The sequence below is a fragment of the Carlito syrichta genome, unplaced genomic scaffold (genome assembly GCF_000164805.1).
Source record: "Carlito syrichta isolate Samal-C Ts95f unplaced genomic scaffold, Tarsius_syrichta-2.0.1 Scaffold317120, whole genome shotgun sequence".
Lineage (NCBI taxonomy): Eukaryota > Metazoa > Chordata > Mammalia > Primates > Tarsiidae > Carlito > Carlito syrichta.
In genome coordinates, this window is record NW_007261216.1 from 19,122 (window position 1) to 40,688 (window position 21,567).

At 41.2% G+C, this 21,567-nt stretch overlaps 1 protein-coding gene across 1 annotated transcript in view; it reads right to left on the minus strand.

The window, feature by feature from the left end:
* Positions 1-18,646, minus strand: part of CUNH2orf76 (chromosome unknown C2orf76 homolog) — a gene marked incomplete at its 3' end in the record, with an annotated part of 35,149 nt that extends 16,503 nt beyond the window's left edge. Inside the window, exons 1-2 of the mRNA XM_021707389.1 lie at positions 18,578-18,646; positions 2,330-2,474 (exon numbers count right to left, since the gene is read on the minus strand). Of these exons, the coding sequence (XP_021563064.1) occupies positions 2,330-2,462 (133 nt within the window). The remainder of the gene's footprint in view (positions 1-2,329; positions 2,475-18,577) is intronic.
* Between the last annotated feature and the right edge of the window lie 2,921 nt (positions 18,647-21,567).

Here is a 21,567-nt window from a genome sequence, read left to right on the forward strand (position 1 = left end):
CATCTAAAATAACTCTGAGAGATCATTCTTCACAATGACTATTTCCATCCCCATGCAAAGTTCACCATACTATGATGTCAGACCAACATTTTAGTGCTCAGCATTCCATATGCTAGAGCAAGATAAACTAAATTCAAAGACTCTTTTGACACTAAGTGAATCCATTTATTTGCCACTCAAGGAGTGAATGAGGAAGCAGAGAAGAATAAAGAGCAATATAGTGCAGTGTTTAAGAGTACATGTTTTCTAGTTAAGCTGCCTGATTTGGAGTTGGCCTCCCATTAGCCATGTAACACCAGGAAAGCTTCTTAACCTCTCTGCGTCTTAGTTTCTTCACCTGTAAAATGCAGGTAACAGCTCCTACTTCAGAGGTATGTATGAGAATGAAATGAGATCATCTAGGTAAAGTTCTCAGCAAAGTACCTGATATACAGTCATGTTAGCTATAATTATCATTATTAATGTATTTCAAAAACTCCTCACTATCAAACTATCTGGTCTTTGTTATATACACAATTCATGAAAGGCAAATATGTGGCCTACCAACCTTCTAGAGTTCCATAGTACCTCAAATCAGATGGCAAAGACAGGCTTGGGCACAGAGCCCACAACTCAAAGAAGTCTCTACCCCAAAAGTTCCCCCTTTAGTTGGTGGAACACACTTCCGGACATGCACAATTGAAACAAGCCTCAGCTATGGTATTCCTACTGCAGGCAAAAAGTGTGAGTAGGCAGGTCCGAGCATCTCCCTGTGACCAGGACCCCTGCTCTGCAGGAAAGGCATCATGGTACCTGGGAAGAAAAGAACACCGTGACCCTGGGGAGAAGATGTCTTCCCCGGTCACTATAGCAGCTTAAAAATTACATCTTATTCTCAAGAACTTCAAGAAAAATCTATTCTGCACTGTACCAAGAACATCATAGCACTTGCTGTATCAATGCTAAGAAACACTGAAACCTACAATACATAAAGATTCTAAAATAAAAATGTAGAAATTTGTTCTCATTTCAAAACCTGAATATGCTTTGGGGGATGACCTCTCAAAAACAGGATACTGTCTGATATTGCAGGAGAACAGGATATGCCACCCCAAAATATGCCTCTTTAGCATAAGGGCTGCTTTGAGCTAAAGGTAATTAAGAAGCAGCAGATGAAAGGAAAAAAAAGAAGAAGTTGATCATGCAGGAAAGTGCTCTGCTCTCTATTTGCCAAAAATCAGAACAGAGACTTACAAAGGCAAACAGTATCCTGCTCACCTCTTTCCTGGGGAGAGCAAAGGTTAACTAGTGAAGACAACTTTAAACCCATATCAGACTAGAGAGGGCACCAGAGAAACCTATTTCAACATCTTTACTAACTAGCTTTTGACTGTCAGTTGTCTTCCCACAAGTTGCTGCAGCTAGAAACTCAAAGTCCTTTTCCTTTGTTTTGTCTCTTCTCTAAAAATGAACTGTTCTCTGCTGAAGATGCTACATAATCTGGGAGAGAGAGGAGAATGAGAGAGAGAGAAAGGGGAAGAGGAGGGGAGAGAGAAAGCAAGCAGAATAAAACAAGCATAACAAAATGTTAACATTGGGGAATTTTTGTCATGTTCTTGTAACGTTTCTATAAGCCTGAAATTATGTCAGAATAAAAAGAATCAAGTTAGATATAAAGTAATACATTGGGCAAAACCATGGAACCATACACTGAGATTTGTACACTGTACCATATAGAAATTACACTTCAATTAAAATAATAAAATCTTATTTTAGATGTTTGATTAAATGTTGATGATTGGAACACTTTCATAATCAAATACAGAGGTGAGTGACCCATCCAGGGCATAAACAGAATGAAGAATAACTTCATGCATACTTTTTGTTCAAAATGAGAAATTAGCACTGTTAGTCTGGTCGTTATCTCTGTGACCACAGTGACCACGGGCCCTCATGATTTCCTGGCTGCTCCCTTCCTGCCATGACATGCTCCATGTTTCCCTCCCCCCACCCCTCCCCCCCAGCCCATGTGCTTAGCTGGATAATACAATTTGATATGCTACACTCCCTTGTCAATCAATCTCCAATAACATAAACCCATTACAAGCAAAAAAAAAAAAAAAAGGAAGAAGCAGCATCCAAACATGATGGTGACAATCCCTAATGAGGGCACACACTACTCAGTGACACACCCAGCAGGGAAGCACTTCTGCCGATGTCAAGACCCAGAACAGGCTTAGAACCTAAGTAGTACTTTCAAAGTACTTTAGTATTTTTAAAAATTATTATTGTGACAGTCAACTATTTTTTCAAAACACTAATAAAACAAAATAGCAATCAGGTCTCATACCTTGCTTTAGAAATGCCATAAATTCCTTTACAGTTTGGTCCAAATTCACCCCATGATACACTACAGGTCTGAAATTGCGATGTTCAAAGGAACGGATGAGACGGACTGTGAGTGTCACTTCTTCAGGAGCCATGTGAAGAAATTCCTGTGGCAAGAGACATGAGAACAGTTCTACATGAAGTCAACTCACTGTTATCTACATGCGCCTACCCTGCATCTCCACCATCAGCTCTCCGGTAACCAGCCCACACCTCCTCCATGGTCACTGACAGAGTCCCCAAACAGAAGCCAGGTCCCAAGGTACCCAGAAAGTTTCCACAGTTACACCTGTGATCCTGGTCAGCTTTGTCCCAGATGTTCTAACTGGCAACAACAGGGCACAGAAGATAAACAAGAGTAACACAGGGGTGTGTGTGTGTGTGCGCACACGCGCACACACGCACTTCAAAAGAGAAGAAAGATCATTAAACATGGATACACAGCAGATACACACGACTGCTTTGGGTGTTCTATGCCAGTGAGCTTCCCGATTGGCCCTGAGATACATTTATAATCGGAGTCAACTGTCAACAGAGAACATTGGAATCTCACAAATGCTGCCAGATTTCCAGGCCAATTTAATTACATGCCATTGTGCTACCCATAGTTCACATTACTGAAGTTGAATACACATATTTCACCCTAAAACTAAGGACTAGTCCCATGTGCCAGGTGTTTATGTTATCTCACTTAATTCTCTTATCAAACTACGAGGCATCTGCCCATTTTAAAGATGAGAAGATTGACTCAGAAATTGCATAAATTGCCCAAGGTCATAAAGCTGGCTACAGAGCCACAATTTAAGCATTTCATTCCAAAGTTCATGCTTTCTAATATACTATTGGACCCCATATTATTTCCTTCAAAAAAGTTTAGCAAAGTTGTCAATGCTTTTTTTTAAAGCTTAAAAAGTATCTTTATTTTGAAATATTTTAAGCAAACACTTTAAAAGAATTCACCACACTATCCTGTTAAATCTTAACATTCTGATGCACCTGCATCAATTTTTAGCAAGAAAAAAAAAATACAACTGATGTCCCTATGTCCCCCTGCCCCATCCCATCAATCAGCATTTCCTGCTCTGGGAAGACAGAGCAGTGACCTGTACACATCATTCCAATATATGACCTAACACTCTTACTTCATATCAGTTGAATCTACAGAAAAAAGATTGTGTCAAAACAATCTAATGTCATCGTGCAAAACAACACCACTTTCTATTACATACCAACAATGCTTACATGCCAGACAGTATTCTAAGTGTTTAACATGCATTACTTCATTGACTGCTCCCCTGACTCAATCGCCCTGTGAGGTAGGTACAATCATTCCATTTTAAAGAAAAGTGAAACAAATAAGTTGAAGCAATGTGTTTACAGATACAGATACTTAACTTTACATGATATATGTACCTTCTGCAACTTTCTCAGCATCTCTTTTTTATTATTATTATTTCTCTTTTAATCTTTTTCTTTTAAAGGTGTAGGGCACAATTCAGGGTTAGATATGCAAATATTATTGTACAGGTACCCATGTTGATGAGGTGTGCGTCCTGAGGCACCCGCCCGCCCCCACCAGATTTCCACTACTGCCAGTCCCGCCCCTGCCCCCCCGGCATCTTTATTTATCTGTGTTAAAAGGTGTAATTCTCTCCTATTCACTTTGTGAAGAACCAAAAAACAACCCATTTGTTGTTGTTTTTGTTGTTGTTGTTGAGAAAGCAGGATTTATTAAGAGGACAGAAAAGTTCCCACAGTGGGAGGAGACCTGAGGGAGGTTCCCCATTTGTTTTAAAGATACAAGCAGAGTATACATCTATCCAGTAGTAGCTACTTCATGTCACTTTCAACTTTGCATGTAACGTAAAACCATAATATGGGGGGACCCCAAAAAAACCCGGCACTTATTTATAAAAAATTGTGTATTTATTCTTACATGCTTAAACTTTAGTCACTTTCAAAGTACTCTCCGTTTGAAGCAATACACCTACTGAAACGCTTTTTTCCACTGCTTTTTCCACTTGTCAATTTTGATGCCTTTTGGCTCTGTCATTTTGTTGTTGTTGTTGTTTCGCCTCTTCCACATCAGCCAAATGTTTCCCCTTGAGGACTTTTTCCATCGGGGTAAGAAAAAACATCACTCGAGGCGAGACTGGGTAAATAGAGAGGGTGGGGCATGGGGATCATGCTGTTTTGGTCAAAAATTTCTGAACACTCAGCTGTGCAGGCAGGTGTGTTGTCATGGTGGAAGAACCGATCACACTTGTTTGTCACAACTCAGGATTTTTTTTCGCAAATCCTGACGCAACCTTCTACAAACTTCCAGACAAAAACTTGGGTTGGGTCAGGATTGGTGGCTCAGCCTGTAATCCCAGCACTTTGGGAGACCGAGGCGAGTGGACTGCCTGAGCCGACAAGTTCAAGACCAGCCCGGGCAACTTGGCCAGACCTTGTCTCTACAATAAATCAAAAAATTAGCTGGGTGTGGTAGTGCGCACCTATAGTTCCAGCTACTTGGAAGGCTGAGGCGGAAGGATCGCTGGAGCCCAGCAAGTCGATGCTGAGCTGGCTGTGAGCGTGCCACCGCACTCCAGCCTGGGCAACAGAGTGAGACCCCCAACTCTAAAAAAACAAAAAACAACTTTGGTTGACCACTTGATCTGGAGTAACAAATTCCGAGTGTACTATAAGAGACCTGCCCTCCAAAAGATAATTCTGGTTTTTTAGGGATTCCTCCTCGTACAAAGAGTATTAGGAGAAAATATGTGTAATACTAATAAATGTAAGGAAAGATGTATAGCTTCACTAGTAATCAGGAAAGTTCAAAATAACAATGAGATATATCCCTCACTGGACTGATAAATTTAAAGGTCTAGCAGTATCCAGTGTTGGCAAGGGTGCAGAGCAATGAGAACCTAATCAGTGAAGAAAGGAACCCAAAGGAGCACTACTTTGGGAGGCAGGTTATACAGTAAAAAACTGAAGATACACACATACCTTTTTTTTTTAAGTAGGATTTATTGAGAGGACAGAAAAGCTCCCACAGTGGGAGGGGACCCAAAGGGGTTGTCCCACACATACCTTTCGATCCAGCAATTTCATTCATAGGTGGGTAACCCAGGGGATCTCAAAATATGCACAAGGAGAACCACAAAAGAACCTTAATAGTAGCATAATCTGTTTGTTAACTTCAAAAACTGCAAACAACTGCCCATCAACAGAAGAATGGATAAGTAAATGATGGGCATACTCATACAACGGAAAATGACAAGCAGTAGAAATGAATGGACTGGAATTACATACCTCAACCCGGATGAATCTCAAAAATATAAAGGTTGAGTGAAAAAAAGCAAGATGCAGAAGAATCAGAGTATATGGTACAACCACTTATACAACGTCCATAAGCATAGTTTGCAGTATGTTTAAAAGGAGACAATTATTTGTTGTCTCTGAAGCACAGGAAGAACTATGCAATTGGGGAAGGACACACAGGGGCATCAGTATTAGTAACATTTGTGTTTTAAGCGGATGCTAGGTATACAGATAGTATATTTTTCTTTATGCCATTTAGTATGGCTGAAATAGTTCATGACATACATAAGCCACAATAATTTGGCCTGGGAAGTCTCTATGTATCTTAGAACACTTTTACAACTATTCTACCAAGTTTGAGAGCATATACCGCATATTAAGTATGAAAAGCAAAGGGCTCAGTTGCTTCAATGCATAAAAATAATTTGTGAGCCAGGCTCGGTGGCTCAGCCTATAATCCCATGCCTTTGGGAGGCTGAGGTGAGTAGATTGCCTGAGCCCGCAGGTTCGAGACCCGCCTGGGCAGCGAGACCGCATCTCTACAATAAATCAAAAAAATCACCCGGGCATAGTACTGCATGCCTGTAATTCCGGCTACTCAGAAGGCTGAGGCGGAAGGATCGCCAGAGTCCAGCAGGTCATGGCTGCGGTGGCTGGAAGTAGCCACTGCACTCCAGTCTGGGCAACAGAGTGAGACTCCAACTCAAAATAATAATAATAATAATAACTTGTGATTATAATTAGCAAATGAGTGGTTCTAAAGGACCTGAAAATAGATATTCTCCCCACAAAATAAGGTAAGGATTTACCTTCTAATCTTAGTTAGTGGCTAATGAGTTTAACAAATCCTTTGATAATTGCAATATTAGTCACTACACTATTTCTTATTAAATCTGGTTTAAATGCTTCTCAGAAAATCTGATCCTAGAATCTACCAAATAATAGCAGTTCAGCAAACATCTATAAAGTTAAAATTTTAAATATACTTTGGTACTTAATAAACAATAGCTCTTGAGAAAGAGATACATAAAAGCCTCTTGTTTAGAAGCAATGTTAACAGGTTTGCTAAAGCTATGGCCACTTCTCCCTCTTCTTACCTGCCAAAACAACAAAAAGCCCTCCAAAACACACCCCCATGTATATGCCTATGCATACACTTATGTCCACACCCACAAGAACACTGGAAGCCCTGAAATGCAGCCCAGGACCCCAAAAAGCTTAGAGTTGGACAGATTCAAATATCACCTTTGCCTCAGTCACAGCTGTCTTACAGATTTCCTTAAAATCTTGTTCTGTGAATCTAAGAAATCAACATATGTTAAACACTTAAGATAGTTCCTAGCACACAGGAAGATCTCAATAAACAGTAGTTGCTTTTAACATTATTATTCCACTAAGGATAAAATGCGTTTGGGTAAAAAAACAGTTCATCTTGGAAGGCTGAGGCGTAAGGATCACCGGAGCCCAGCAGGTCGAGGCTGCAGTGGCCGAGAACGGCCACTGCACTCCAGTCTGGGTGACAGAGTGAGACTCCAACTCAAAAAAAAAAAAAAGAAAAGTTCATACAAGCAACACATAAAGATAATAAATTCCCAGGTGTAATGAAATGAAAGCTGGACAGGCTGGCACTTGCATGCCTCATAAAACTGTTTTACAATGGTATGTTTGTTTACTTCACTTAATAAAAAGTTGTCCAGGCCAGAGAGGCTCAAGCCTATAATTCCAGCACTTTGGGAGACGGAGGCAGGAGGATCGCTTGAGCCCACGAGTTTGAGATCAGCCTGGGTAACATAACAAGACCTTGTCTCAATAAAATAATCAGAAAATTAGCTGAGCATGGTGGCGCATGTCTATAGTTCCAGCTACTCAGGAGGCCGAGGAAGAAGGATCTCCTGATCCCCGGAGGTCAAGGATGTGGTGAGCTGTGATTGTGCCACACCGCACTCTAGCCTGGGTGACAGAATGAGACCCTCACTCAAAAAACAAGCAAACAAACAAAAAACAGTTGCCCAAATGTTGCAGGTGAAGTTTTCATTTAGAACTCCAAATTTGGGTTAATATCTAATTATGGTCAACAATGAAATGTCATATTCCTAAAAAATGTGTTGTAATTTATACTCAGTTACACAACAATAGCTACTATCAGAAGAACCATTAACTAATTTGCCTTAAGGATAGTGAGACATACAGCTTGTTAGCCTAAGGAGGCTGCTATACAAAAAAGGCAGCTTAGAAAACTCATATTACAGATAATAAAATCTGACATCTTTTCCCAGAAGGTTTGACCTACTTTTAAAAAAATGAATCTAAGTTTAAAAGGCATTCCTCCAATGAAGGGACAGAGAAACGAACAATAAACTTGAGGATGAATTTTTAAAATATCCAAGGGCATAAAAGAAGATGTAAATAATTGAAATGACAGACAATGTCCTTAACTGCAAAGGTTTAAAGTTGTAAAAAAATAAATTCTTACTAAATTGATCCACACATTGAACAAAATCCCAACCAAAATATAAAAAGGAACGTTTGGGGAAACTTGACATAAATATTTTTTAAATCCATCTGGAAGAATTTTGTGAGCTTTGTTACCAAAGTCATAAAAAACAGAAAAAAGAAAAGAAACCAGTGGCACCAATAATTAAAATATTATAACACAACAGTCATACACGAATAAGTATACGATTTTAATAATTTTATAAAACCCTGTAACAAAAATTTTAAAAGCAAAATCAAACTGTGTAATAAAAATTGTGATACTGGAGCAGGAAAAATAGACAAATTGGTGGAACATAATAGGAAACTCAAATAGACTTAAGATTACAGAAAATTTAGCATGAAAGTGCCATCTCAAATTAATGGGGAAAATATAGTTTATATAATAAATGGCATTGGGAAAACTGGACAAGCATTTGGGGATAAAGTAATGCTGGATTCTAAGAAACCAGTGGCACCAATAATTAAAATATTATAACGCAACAGTCATACACGAATAAGTATACGATTTTAATAATTTTATAAAACCCCGTAACAAAAATTTTAAAAGCAAAATCAAACTGTGTAATAAAAATTGTGATACTGGAGCAGGAAAGATAGACAAATCGGTGGAACATAATAGGAAACTCAAATAGACTTAAGATTACAGAAAATTTAGCATGAAAGTGCCATCTCAAATTAATGGGGAAAATATAGTTTATATAATAAATGGCATTGGGAAAACTGGACAAGCATTTGGGGATAAAGTAACGCTGGATTCTTACCGTACTCCTTATACGAAAATAACCTGTCCATGGAAGAAGTATTAGGAAGGCACCAGAAAAATAAATACATATTTTTATAATCTTAAGATAGGAAAGGCTGTAAGAAAATTGAAAGCAGCAACTATCAAGGAAAAGGTTGATAGATGTAACAACATAAAACTGTTAAAAAAAAAAAATCCTAATAGAAATGAAGGTAAAGGCAATTAGTGGGCAATGAGCTAAATTTTTAAAAGTCAATGATGTGAAAAGATCTTTACTTCTAACTAGAGAATTGTAATAGAAATAGTAAGATATAAACTTGTCATCAGCTTGATCAAATAAGAAACTGGCCAAACCAGTATTAGCAAGGATGTGAAGAAATAAATATTTGTATATACTATTGGTAAGAACATACAGCCTTTCTGGAGGTGAGTGGATAATCTGTATTGAAAGTTTAAATTTGCTGGGCTCGGTGGCTCAGCCTGTAATCCCGCGCCTTTGAGAGGCTGAGGTGAGTGGATGGCCTGAGCCCGCGGGTTTGAGACCCGCCTGGGCAACTTGGTGAGCCCTCATCTCTACAATAAATCAAAAATTAGCTGGGCATGGTAGCGCACGCCTGGAGTTCCAGCTACTTGGAAGGCTGAGGCGGAAGGATCGCCAGAGCCCAGCAGGTCGAGGCCGGGAGTGGCCACTGCACTCCAGTCTGGGCGACAGAGCGAGACTCCAACTCAAAAACAAAAAACAAAGTTTAAATTTGTCTATCCTTTAAAATGGTAATTTCTCTTCTAATAATTCACCCTATGAAGACAATCATATCAAATATTTTTTTAAATCCTTGAGTTCATAAGATACTCTTTTAATTAAAAAAAGCTAATTAGTCATTCTGGAGGCTCACAGGGCACTGATTCGTTTTTCCTTGCTAGGGGGATTGGTAGAAATAAGAATAATATGACATTTTACCCTTCTTTTCTTATACAGAGAGTATTTCAGAGTTATCAAATAGCTAATGCAAAAAAGTTTTTCTTTATAGAAGAATTACAGCTAAAAAGTACTAAAAGAATGATAACACTTAAAAATTATAATTTGCATATCTACCAGAATGGTTGAAATAAAACATAGTGATAACTGTAAATGTTGTTGAGAATGTGGAAACATTAGATCTCAAGTACAGTGCTGGTGGGAATGTAAAATAGTACAGTCACTCTGGAAAAGAACATGGTTGTTTCTTACAAAACTAAACATGCTTATTATATGATCCAGTAATTGCATTATCGGGCATTTATGCCAGAGAATAAAAACTCATGTTGATGCAAAAACCTGTATATGAATGTTCACAGCATAATCCATGTGTAATACCCCACAACTAGAAACAACCCAAATGTCCCTAAACATATGAATAGTTAAACTGTAGTATATCTCTATCATGAAATACTAGTCAGAAATAAAAATGAATAAACTACTAATACAGGCAACAATCAGGATGGATCTCAAAGGAATTAAGTTGAATGAGAAAGTTAATTTCAAAAGGTTGCAACTATATAATTTCATATATTGGATTATATTATACACTATATAATTTCCTATATTGGATTGCATTCCAATATAATTCAAAATAACAAGAACAACTGTATGTCCCAGCACTTTGGGAGACTAAGCTAGGAGGACTGCTTGAGGCCAGGAGTATGTCATTCTTGTTATGACAAAATTATAGAAATGAAGAATGCATTGATGTTGCCAGGAGTTAGGGAAGTAAAAAAGAGGTGTCTGTGGCCATAAAAGGGTAGCACGTGGCATCCTTTTGATGGAAATGTTCTGATTCTTGACTGTGGTGACACCCACTTGTATCTACTCATGATAAAACTGCATAGCATTAAATGCATGTATATAAATATACACACAAGTGCATGCAAAACTAGTGAAATATGAACAAGGTCTATGGATTGTGTCAACATAAATTCTCCAGTTGTAAAATTGAACTGGACTCAAGCAAGATGATACCACTGGGAGAAACTGGATGTAGGGCATCAGCACTAAACTGGCCTTTTCTTTACCTTACCAAATTCCTAAGTAAAGGACCTGGGAAGATGAGTTTCTTAACTAGACATTGTGGTTTACTTTCCAATCTGACTCTGGCATAACTTCACAGAACAGATAAAGAAGGAAAATCAAAGTATTTTATGACTTTGTAAAGCTGTGTCTTGGGACTCCCTAACTCCAGGCACCCTTTAAGACACTTAGTATTCTCCCTGAAGTCTGCCACCTATGAGGCTTCACCTACATATCAAGAAACTTGACTCCCTATGATTCCTCAAGCTGTCCATTTCCTCTACTGCTTTCAAAATTCCTTAGATAACTCTTCCTACGAATTGCCAATCAAGAAACCTTTGTGACTCCACCTATAACTTGCAACTCTTCCCACAGGCTTGGAGATGTTCTGCTTCCCCAAGATTAGCTAATGTAAATCTCACATGTGTTGATTTATGGCTTCTTACCACTGCTTTTCTTCTTAAAATGTACAAAAGCTACAGTCCAACCACGGCAAGCACATGTTCGCGGACTTCCTAGGAACAGGTGTCTCAGGCCTAAGGTCACTCATATTTGGTTCGGAATAAACCATCTTAAATATTTTACAGAATTTAGCATCTTTCGTCAACAGGCATAAGAGATCTCTCTTACAATTGTACGTGAATCTACAACTATCTCAAAATAAAAAAGTTCTAAAAATTATTCTAAAAACTCTAATGAAATAACGGATTATTAAAACCAGCAGGTAAAAGATTGCCAGGGAACTTTAGAATGGATACATCAGGGCTGACAACCTGACTTTACTAATCAATATTAATGAATGAATCAAGCCTCCAGAGCTCATTCCCAGTTTATCAGCTATGATGGGGTACAGAAGAACATGTTAAATGACACCACAAGGAGGCTATCAGCCAAGTTCAGAGGGTGAAAAATGCTACTGAAGAAATCACTTGGTTTCTTCAATAAATAAACAGCCTGAGAAATAAAGAAAAGGAGAAAGGTTATATTTAAAAGAGATAAATGTCCACCAATGCAACATTTACACCTCATATGGCCACAGATTTGCATAATATTAGATGATACTAGGAATTTAAATAGTGTTAATTCTGTTTATACGATATTATGGCTATGTTAAGTCTTTATCTTAAAAGAATGAGGAATATATGGGAAAAATGATATAATGACCTGCATTTGCTTTCAAATACCCTGGTGGAGGAAAAACAATTACAGAAGTGTAGATTAAAAAAAATAATAATATGAGCTGGGTGCAGTGGCTCATGCCTGTAATCCCAGCACTCTGGGAGGTCAAGCTGGGAGAACTGCTTGAGGCCAGGAGTTCAAGACCTGCCTGAGCAACAAAGCGAGAGGTCATCTCTACAAAAAAATAACAAAAATAAATAAATAAGAATAGGTTAAAAAAAAAGAATAGTAGAACATTAATAACTGCTGAAATTGGTGTATATGAAACCTCATTATACTATTTCATTTTCACATATGCTTGAAATTTTTATAATAAGAACATTTTAAGAGACAATACGTGCACAGAGATGCACATTCAAGGATTTTTTTTCATCAAAATGTTTCTAATGGGTAATAAAATTAGAATCCAACTAAATGTCTACCAGTGAAGAACAGATTAAGTAAATTATGTCATACTATAAAATAAAATACCTTGCAGGATGTATGAATACCAAATTTGAAAGATGGTTGTGACATTAGTAAATAAAAAAACAAGTTAGAAAACCATAGGTGTATAGTCTCTCTACAATTTTGTAATGTAGGTACTTTATCTGTGAACATAAGCACAGAGAGGTCCTGAAAGTGTTGACTGAAATGTTGACAGTGACAATCTCTGGGTGGTAGGAATCCAAGAGATGGTTACTTGCTTTATATACTTTTCAATATTGCTTGATGTTTTAATAATGATTATGTGTTTTATTTGGGAGGTTTGTGTGTGTGTGTGTGTGTGTGTGTGTGTGTGTGTGTGTGTGTGTGTGTGTGTGTTGTTTGTTTTTTGAGTCAGAGTCTTACTCTGTTGCCCAGGCTGGTGTACAGAGGCATGCTCATGGCCACCACAGCCTGGACCTACTGAGCTCAGGCGACCCTTCTGCCTCAGTCTTCCATATAGCTGAAACCACAGGCATATGACCACACCCAGCTAATTTTTCTTTATTGTAGAGACAAAGTCTCACCAAGTTGCGCAAGCTGGTCTCAAACCCCTGGGCTCAGGCAATCCTCTCCCCTTTGCCTCCCAAAGACTGGGATTACAGGTATGTGCCACCGTTCCCGGTATGATCATGTGTTTTGTTTTTGTTTTGCGTTAGAGTCTCACTCTGACACCCAGGCTGGAGTATAGTGGCACCCTCATGGCCACTACAACCTCAACCGGCTGGGCTCAGGAGACTCTTCCACCTTAGCCTTCCAAGTAGCTGGAACTACGGCACATGCTACAACATCCAGCTTATTTTTTTATTTTTGGTAGAGATGAGGTCTTACCAAGTTGCCCAGGCTGGTCTCGAAACCCTGTACTCAGGCAATCCTCTCGCCTTGGCCTCTCAAAGTGCTGCGATTTTAAATTAAGGTATTTCCCAGTATACTTATATTTGCACTTTTCTTATGTATGTGTACAAATCAAAAAAAAAATCATTTTAAAAACTCAGCTATTTCTTTTTAAGAGGAAAAGAGGTAACTGCACAAAGCAAGCAATATAGAACTTGCGACCGGGCTCGGTGGCCCAGCCTGTAATCCCGCGCCTTTGGGAGGCTGAGGTGAGTGGATTGCCTGACCCCGCGGGTTTGAGACCTGCCTGGGCGGCGAGACCTCATCTCTACAATAAATTAAAAAATCAGCTGGGCGTGGTAGCGCATGCCTGTAATTCTGGCTACTTGGAAGGCTGAGGCGGAAGGATCGCCGGAGCCCAGCAGGTCGAGACTGCGGTGGCCGGGAGCGGCCACTGCACTCCAGTCTGGGCGATGGAGTAAGACCCCAACTCAAAAAAAAAAAAAAAAAAAATAGAACTTGCAGAATACTGGAAAGACCAGGAAGGGTTAGAAACTTAGTTACACTCCTGATATGGATTGAGGGAGACCAAGTAAGTCCAAGCAGCATTCAGCGTCAGAGGCACCAGAAGCAGGTCACATGCCCAGAGGAGTCTGAACCTGTCCAAGAATGCACAAAGGGCCTTCCATACTCAGCCCCTCCCTGCCTCCCTGATAGTATATGTCATCACGTCTTTCACAAAGCCCTCCAGCTGCAATGACAGCAAAGACACAACGCTCCACACCTACCATGCTCTTGCCAAGCCTCTGCCACACCTCTCCACCCTGCCCCTCTTTTGCCTTCCCACATAGGCTCCTTCAAGAATCAGCCCAGGGACCATCTTCTGCAGGACACCTTCAAGGTCAGCTCTCCTCTCCCCTAGCCTGAGCTGTCTGAGCCTGAGCCCTCTAGTCCACCATGGCACCGGATCACTCCCTGTTGAAGTCATCTGTTTCAGGGAACTAGCCTGCAAGCTCCTTGAGAAAAAGAAAGCCGTAAGGTTTATTTTTGTAGACCCAGAAACTTGTGTAGCATAAGGCATACCAGAAGCCCCACAAATGTTTGTAGAACTGATAAGCAGAAAAGCTAAGGAAAACCAGAATTCTTCCATTTCCTAAGGACACACTGACGAGGCAATGTGCCCTAAAGACACAAAGCCCAAGAAAATGTTTGAGTCCTCTGAAAAAACCCTCTTGCCTTCAGAATATTAAAGTTTTTTTAAAAAAATAGAAATTTAATTAAGCATCTATAAAACCTAACATTTCAAGAGCAACTCAATTCTATTCATAATGTTATATAAGTTAAAGTTAATGTGGGATATGGGCATATTTTAGTACATTTTATAGGACCTATAAAAGTAAGAATGCCTAGGGCTTAGGAAGATCTTTGAACCTCCCTGCCTAAAAAACCTGTTCTGGCTAGTACCTTACCCAGCTGGTTTAGGACAATGAAGAAAAATCCATTTCCAAAGCAAAACAAAATTCTTACAAACAAACAAACAATGCTAATACAAAACAAACAATGCTAATACAAAATTCATGTAGCAACTGCCTTTCATGAACCTCCCAGATTCTAGCCAGTGACCTCCAAATCAGAGCATCCCAGCACTCTCCCCCAGGACCAGAATTCCCTGGTTCTTACAAATTGCTGGACTGCCGTTTTGGCCCAGGCTCCAGCACTGTGGAAAGGAAGCATGGTTGGGGAGTTTTCAGTCACTCCCGCTGAGATGGGCCTGCAACCTCCAACCCTCAAGCCTGTGGCAGAAGTTGAGCAATCAGGGAAAGCCAGGACGAGCTGCACGCAAGGCTCCCTAACCTGCCAACGGTTCCCCTCCCCAAGCTGGCCGGGCTCCCCTTGGCAAAGTCCCCAGCTGAAAAGCTGTAAAGCGGCGGGGGTGGGCTCCTGAGGGGAGAAGCTAGGCACAGCACAGGAAAGCTCAGAGCTCAGCACGATGATAAGCACAAAACATGCAGACTTACAAAATACTTAACTGTTGCCTTGACACTGATCTCTATCAGCTCAAAACATGTAAGTAGAGCTGATTCCAGTGATTCGTGGTAGTTATGGTTTATGGAGTTGGATGCGAACACTGGATTAGCAAATCCTGAACCATTGCTCCTAAGGGAAATGCATGGTTAGGATCTTGTGAGCCTCTATCACAACATTTCTGTCAAACCATCAATACATTAACTTGCTTTATACGTGTTTCTGTTTAAAGACACCTTATTTAACATCTACTGCTGATTTACTAACATTGAACTCACAGCCAACAGGACTATAACGCATGCCTGAACAAAGCTTATCTAACACATGTGTTTTCTCGGTAAGGCACAGCACAGTCTTCTAGGGCTTAGGAACTCTAGACAGCACTCCAACATCTGCTTGGGGTATTTTAAATAGTAGAATCACCAACAAAAAATAAAAATGAGAAAAAACGTGGCACTAAATAAGCCACAAACTAGACACTTGTTTACAATATAAAAGCCGAAACAAGAAGACAGAGCATTGTCCTGTTTGACCTCAGCTAGAAATATGGGTGACTCAATTTTTTCACTGTTCTGTGCATGTCCAAGAACGACCAAAAAAGTGCCACAAGTATTGCTTTCGGGGTTACAAAGAAATCTTAGTGAGTAGATGAATTTGCAAATGCAGAATCTGAAAATAATTAAGATCGACTGGATTACCAAAAAAACAGTACATCTGCCTTCTGGTATTTGAAGAAAGCATGCTCTTGACCTTTTTGTAAGAGAATAGAATCCAAAATGAGCTAACTATTAGAAGCTTTAAGGGTAGGAAAAGCACTCAAGAACTAAGGCGGTTAACTGGAGGAGACTCTATAAGACCGTGCACTGGCTGACCTTTCACTCAACAGGCAGGTTCCTGAGAAGTGATGCATATGACTGGAATATTAACAGGCTCCTGGAGTAAATGATTTTGAAAAATGGAAATACTTTATCAAGTTATATCTTCTCCCTAAATTTAAGCATGGTAAAATAAAAGTTGTCATATGGCAAATTTGCTTTAAAGTTTGACTTACCGATATGAAAAAGGTACAACTTTCATAAAAGTAAGGCTCCATCCACTGTTAAATTAAATTTGGCCTAAAGTTGCCTCTGTATGTAGCAAAGTGTATTAATATGGAAACAGACTGCAACCTAACCAAGAGTATATTCTGGTAACAAGTAACTCAGTCTCAGTCAATTGCAGCAGCCAAACTTTAGCCAATCACAGGCTGCAAACAGCCAAAATATTGAAATAAGGCAATAGCCAATCGGGATATTTTGGTATGTCACTTCTTTTTGCTGTCTATAAATACTGCCTGCCCTCAGTTGCCCTCAGTTGCCCTCTTAACCTTTCTTAGTTCAGCGTGCTACCCAATTTATGAATTGCTTCTTTACTCAAACTCTGCTAAATTTATCAACAGTTCTTGAAACACCACGCAATTATATGTGTGTGCGTGTGTTTATATGTGTTTTATATATGTGTGTGTGTATATATTATATATATATATTACCCTACTTAATTTTCCTCTAGATTTAGGAACCAATATTATAAAAGACAGAGTTCATCAGCCTCCTTTTAAAACAAATAAATCAATTTTAAAAAGATATTATTCTTTTAAGTGAGAAAACTAAGCCAGCACAGATGACCAGATGTAAAAGTAGAAGGAGAATTCTAAGAAGAAAATCACTAAATACGCAAATGAAACTGAAACTGCTCCTTAATAATTTTGGAGTAAAGAATCCTTAAATACTGCATATCATTCAAATGTCATTTTACCACACACACACACAAAATTGTTGTTTAAGGTCAGGGTGGTAGTAGGGAGACCTACATTATTTTTGTTATCCTTCAAAAGACTGAGCACCCAGCATACTGTTAGTAGGTGAATAATAAATATTCACATTTTATAGAAAATTCAACCTTAAAATAATAATTTTATAAAACTTTCAGTTTAAAGCTTATAAAATGAAAAATTAAAAGCAATTTTAATTAACTAAAAACATAAAAGATTTAAGTTGGGAGTTTATAAAATGAAGATTCACGTAACAACTTTACAAATTGACCTTATATAAACTTGTAGTGTAAAGTTAATAGAATGAAAAATTAATATTAATTCACACGGAAGACCATGACTAAAAGTAAGATGCTAATTCCACTTTAATCTATTCTGGCCTACTTCAAAAGCATACTTTTTAAAACTCCTAGCTGGAGAACAAAACTCTGATTCTAAAACTAGGTCTCGGTAACCAAGAAGTCTCAAAAACTGACGATGAGAGACGAGGAAAGCGGGGAACGCAAGGAGGACTGGGAGGGGCTGGTCACAGGTACAGTTACAACCGGGTATGCGGAATCAGTTCCGGCGTTCTCCGGCTCACGGAGTATGACAATAACCGCCACAAGAGTCCTCTAAAGGGGACTCCGAGCCGGGGCGTCTCGGCGCCGGCGCGGCTCGGAGACGGCAGCCGCCCGTGCCAGACCTCAGCGCCCAGCCCCGGCGTCCACCCCGGGCGGCGGCCGAGCTCGCGCTGCAGCCCGCACCCTCCCTCCCGCTCCTTAGGGCGAAGCGAGCGAGTGAGTTCCAAGTCTCGCCCTCGGCCTCCAAGCAGGAAAGGGCCGGCACCGAGAAGCGAGGCCGGCCAGGCCGCGCAAGCGGCCTCCGAAGGCGCCCGGCGAAGCGCCAACCCCTAAGGGACCTCGGGCCGACCCAAGGGAGCCAAAGCCAGGGCGCTGCCAAGATCCGGAGGCCCGCCGCAGCTCCAGGAAGAAACCTAAGGGGCAGACCCAAGAAACTGGAGGCCGAGGAAGGGGAGGGCATCTCGCAGGAGTCCTCGGCGGACCCCGTGCGTGCTGCACGCCTGCTCCCTCCCCGGGGAGCAGCATCCTTCGAGGACGGGGCAGCTTTGCTCGGCTCCCACCACTCCTCGGCCCCTTCCCCCAGGCCCACCATTACCACCGCCTCGGCGCCAGCCCCAACCCCACCTCCCACCTGCGCCCTCACCACACGTGCACAGCATACCAGCCCCTGTGGGCCCAGAGGGGGGCACTTTTCCTCTGGCCTCAGTGCCCAGCCACACCCCCCACTCGTGCGTATGCACCTGCTCTCCTGCACAAGGCTAACTTCCCACGTAGCCACACCCGCTCGCAAGCTGGGGACTCTGCTTTCTGGTGGCTCCCTCTCTGTTCCTCCACTGTTCCCTCGGGCTTCCCATAGAGGCGCCGGGGAGGGCTCCCCGGCCTTAAAAGGGGCCCATGCCCCCATCTCGTTCTGGCATGCCCCACTCCACTGTCCTGGCGGCAGCAGGTGTGGCCAACGGAGGGGGGCTGCTCGACCCCCAGGATGCCCCCAGCCAGCCTGTCTCCATCACCATGTGGGACTCACACCCATTTTCCTTCCCCACCTTCCCTCGCCCCTTTACTACGAAGGCAGGAGGGGTTCGAGCCCCTGCCCCTTTGCCCTCAGCCTGGGATCTGAGCATACATTGCAGATGGAGATGCATTGTAACCTATAGTCCGGGTGAGGCCCAGGTTCTCTGTGGCGGCCACAGAGATGGACTGGGGTAACTCACCCCACCCCACCTGCTTCCAGCACCCAGCCGTTCCCCATCAGAAGGGACACTAAGACCCAGGAGCAAGCCCTGCCCGATCCAACCCTCCTGCTCCTCCCCACCTCCCAGGCTTCTGGTTCCATCTTTCCTCTGTTCACAAACTACCTCTGGACAGTTGCGTTGCGTTTCGTTCGATGTTCCATTCTTTGACATCTGTCATTGCTGCTGCTGCCAGCGCCAAATGTTCATCCTCATCGCCTCCTGTTCTGCCCGTTCCCCTCCCCCAAGATACTCTTCTGGGGAAGGGGGGCTGGGGCGTGGCAGGCTGGGTTACCCCTGTCCCAGGGATGGTGGGGCTCTGCCCCTAGGATGCTGCAGCAGAGTGAGGAGGGGGGCCCGAGTCGACCATAAGGGGTGTAGGGGCCACCTTCTCCCCATGTTCTGTTGGGGAGGGGGTAGCCAGTATTTGTCCCAGCCTGGGGTTTCCCCTCTGGTTTCCTATTTGCAGTTACTTGAATTTTTTTTTTAAATCCTTTTCTGGCACAAAAAAAAAAAAAAAAAAAAAAAAGCTAGAAGCTTTTGAATATCCTTACCAGAAATAATAAATGCATGATAAAAATGCATTAAAAAATTCATCGCCGGGCTCGGTGGCTCAGCCTGTAATCCCGCGCCTTTGGGAGGCTGAGGTGAGTGGATTGCCTGAGCCCGCGGGTTCGAGACCCGCTTGGACAGTGAGACCTCATCTCTACAATAAATCAAAAAATCAGCTGGGCGTGGTAGCGCATGCCTGTAGTTCCGGCTACTCGGAAGGCTGAGGGGGAAAGATCACCGGAGCCCAGCAGGTCGAGGCTGTGGTGGCCGGGAGCGGCCACTGCACTCCGGTCTGGGCAACAGAGTAAGACTCCAACTCAAAAAAAAAAAAAAAAAATTCATCAAAGAAATGATAAATTATGAACATGCTAAATACACTGATTTGATCATTACACAACATATATGCATTAAAACATCAAATTGTACCACAAAATATACATGTGCCAAAGATTTGTTTTCAATTTTTTCAAAAATATAATTTTAAAAATATAAAACTAAGCATATAAACTAACTAAAGCATATAACTAAACTAGGACCATGTGAGGATTAAACATTTAAACATTTAAAAACTTCTTTTTTTGGTTTAGCTGCATAATACAAAGCACAATTATTCTAGAAAAATCAGTTAACTTCTTTCACCAGCATGAAGCTTTTGAGAAAGATCTTTTCAGCATATTAATTTATGAGTGATTTTAAAGTCTTTGACCTCAACCATTTTTTAGATAGGTTAAAAAAATAAATTCAGCCAGGACTTAAACTTAACCAGTTGGGAAGAATATTTTTCAATTTCTTTCTTAAACAGGTATACTGAATATAAATTCTATTTTTCTTGATTCACAATCCTCACTTCTGAGCAGAGGCACTGGCTGCTTTTGTTCTGAACTGTCCGAACAAGGATGTGTGTACAGCAAACAGCCTGGAAAGACAGAGATAGTATCTCCCACCACACTGTCCAGTAAAATAAAGATAATATCTTCCTCCAAGGTAAAGTTGGCAGGTTTGTTTACAGGCCTTTATAAAGACTTTGAATTACCTGAGGTTAGGGTTCTGCAGCCATGACACAAATCCACAACCACCTGAGCCACTCTGCCCCATGGGACTTGTGGGGCAAGAACAGACACAAACACAGAGCTTATGCTGTTGGCTAGGTTGTAGCACAGTCCTTTGTCTCTGCCTCAGGACTCATGCATCTTCTGCCAGCATCAAGATCTGGATTACCTTCAGGGTTCTACAACTGTGACCCAAATCCACTGCATGTGTAGTAGCCATCAAGGCCACCCCACATTATTTCTGTGGGACTTACCGGGCAAGGGAAAGGGGCACAAACATGAAGCTTGTAAGCTTGTTGAAGCAAATAAGGAGGAAACTAACGCCTGAGGTGGTCTCTCATAACCAGAATGCTTATATAAACAAAATGTAACTTAGCAATATTTCTTGTAACTGATTCCCCCCTAAAAGAAAAACCCACATGTGCCTGAGTCAATCATAAATAGCCAACCAATCAATTGGTTATACAAATATGATCTCCCACGAATCATATGCAAATAAAACAAATGTCTTATCACACCATCCCCAAATAAGACAGACACCTAGCTGGAGCCAGTCAGGGGATTTCTCTACTTTGTACCTGTGTTCGGCCTACAAAAGCTGCTGCTCATGCTGCTAAAGTAGAGTTCTCTGAACATGTACTGAGTGCATCCCAATTCATGAATTGTTAATCATTCAAATAAACTGTTAAATTTGTCTCTAGTTTTTAACAAGTGGATGGATTCTTTTGGCTGTGCCACAGGTAATATATTCATCTGTCGCTGACCCAGGAGTCTTGTGTCTTCTGCCAGTATCCAGTCAACTGCCAGGCAGAACCATCAGCTCGCTGATAAAAAGTAGGATAAGCCGGGCTCAGTGGCTCAGCCTGTAATCCCACGCCTTTGGGAGGCTGAGGTGAGTGG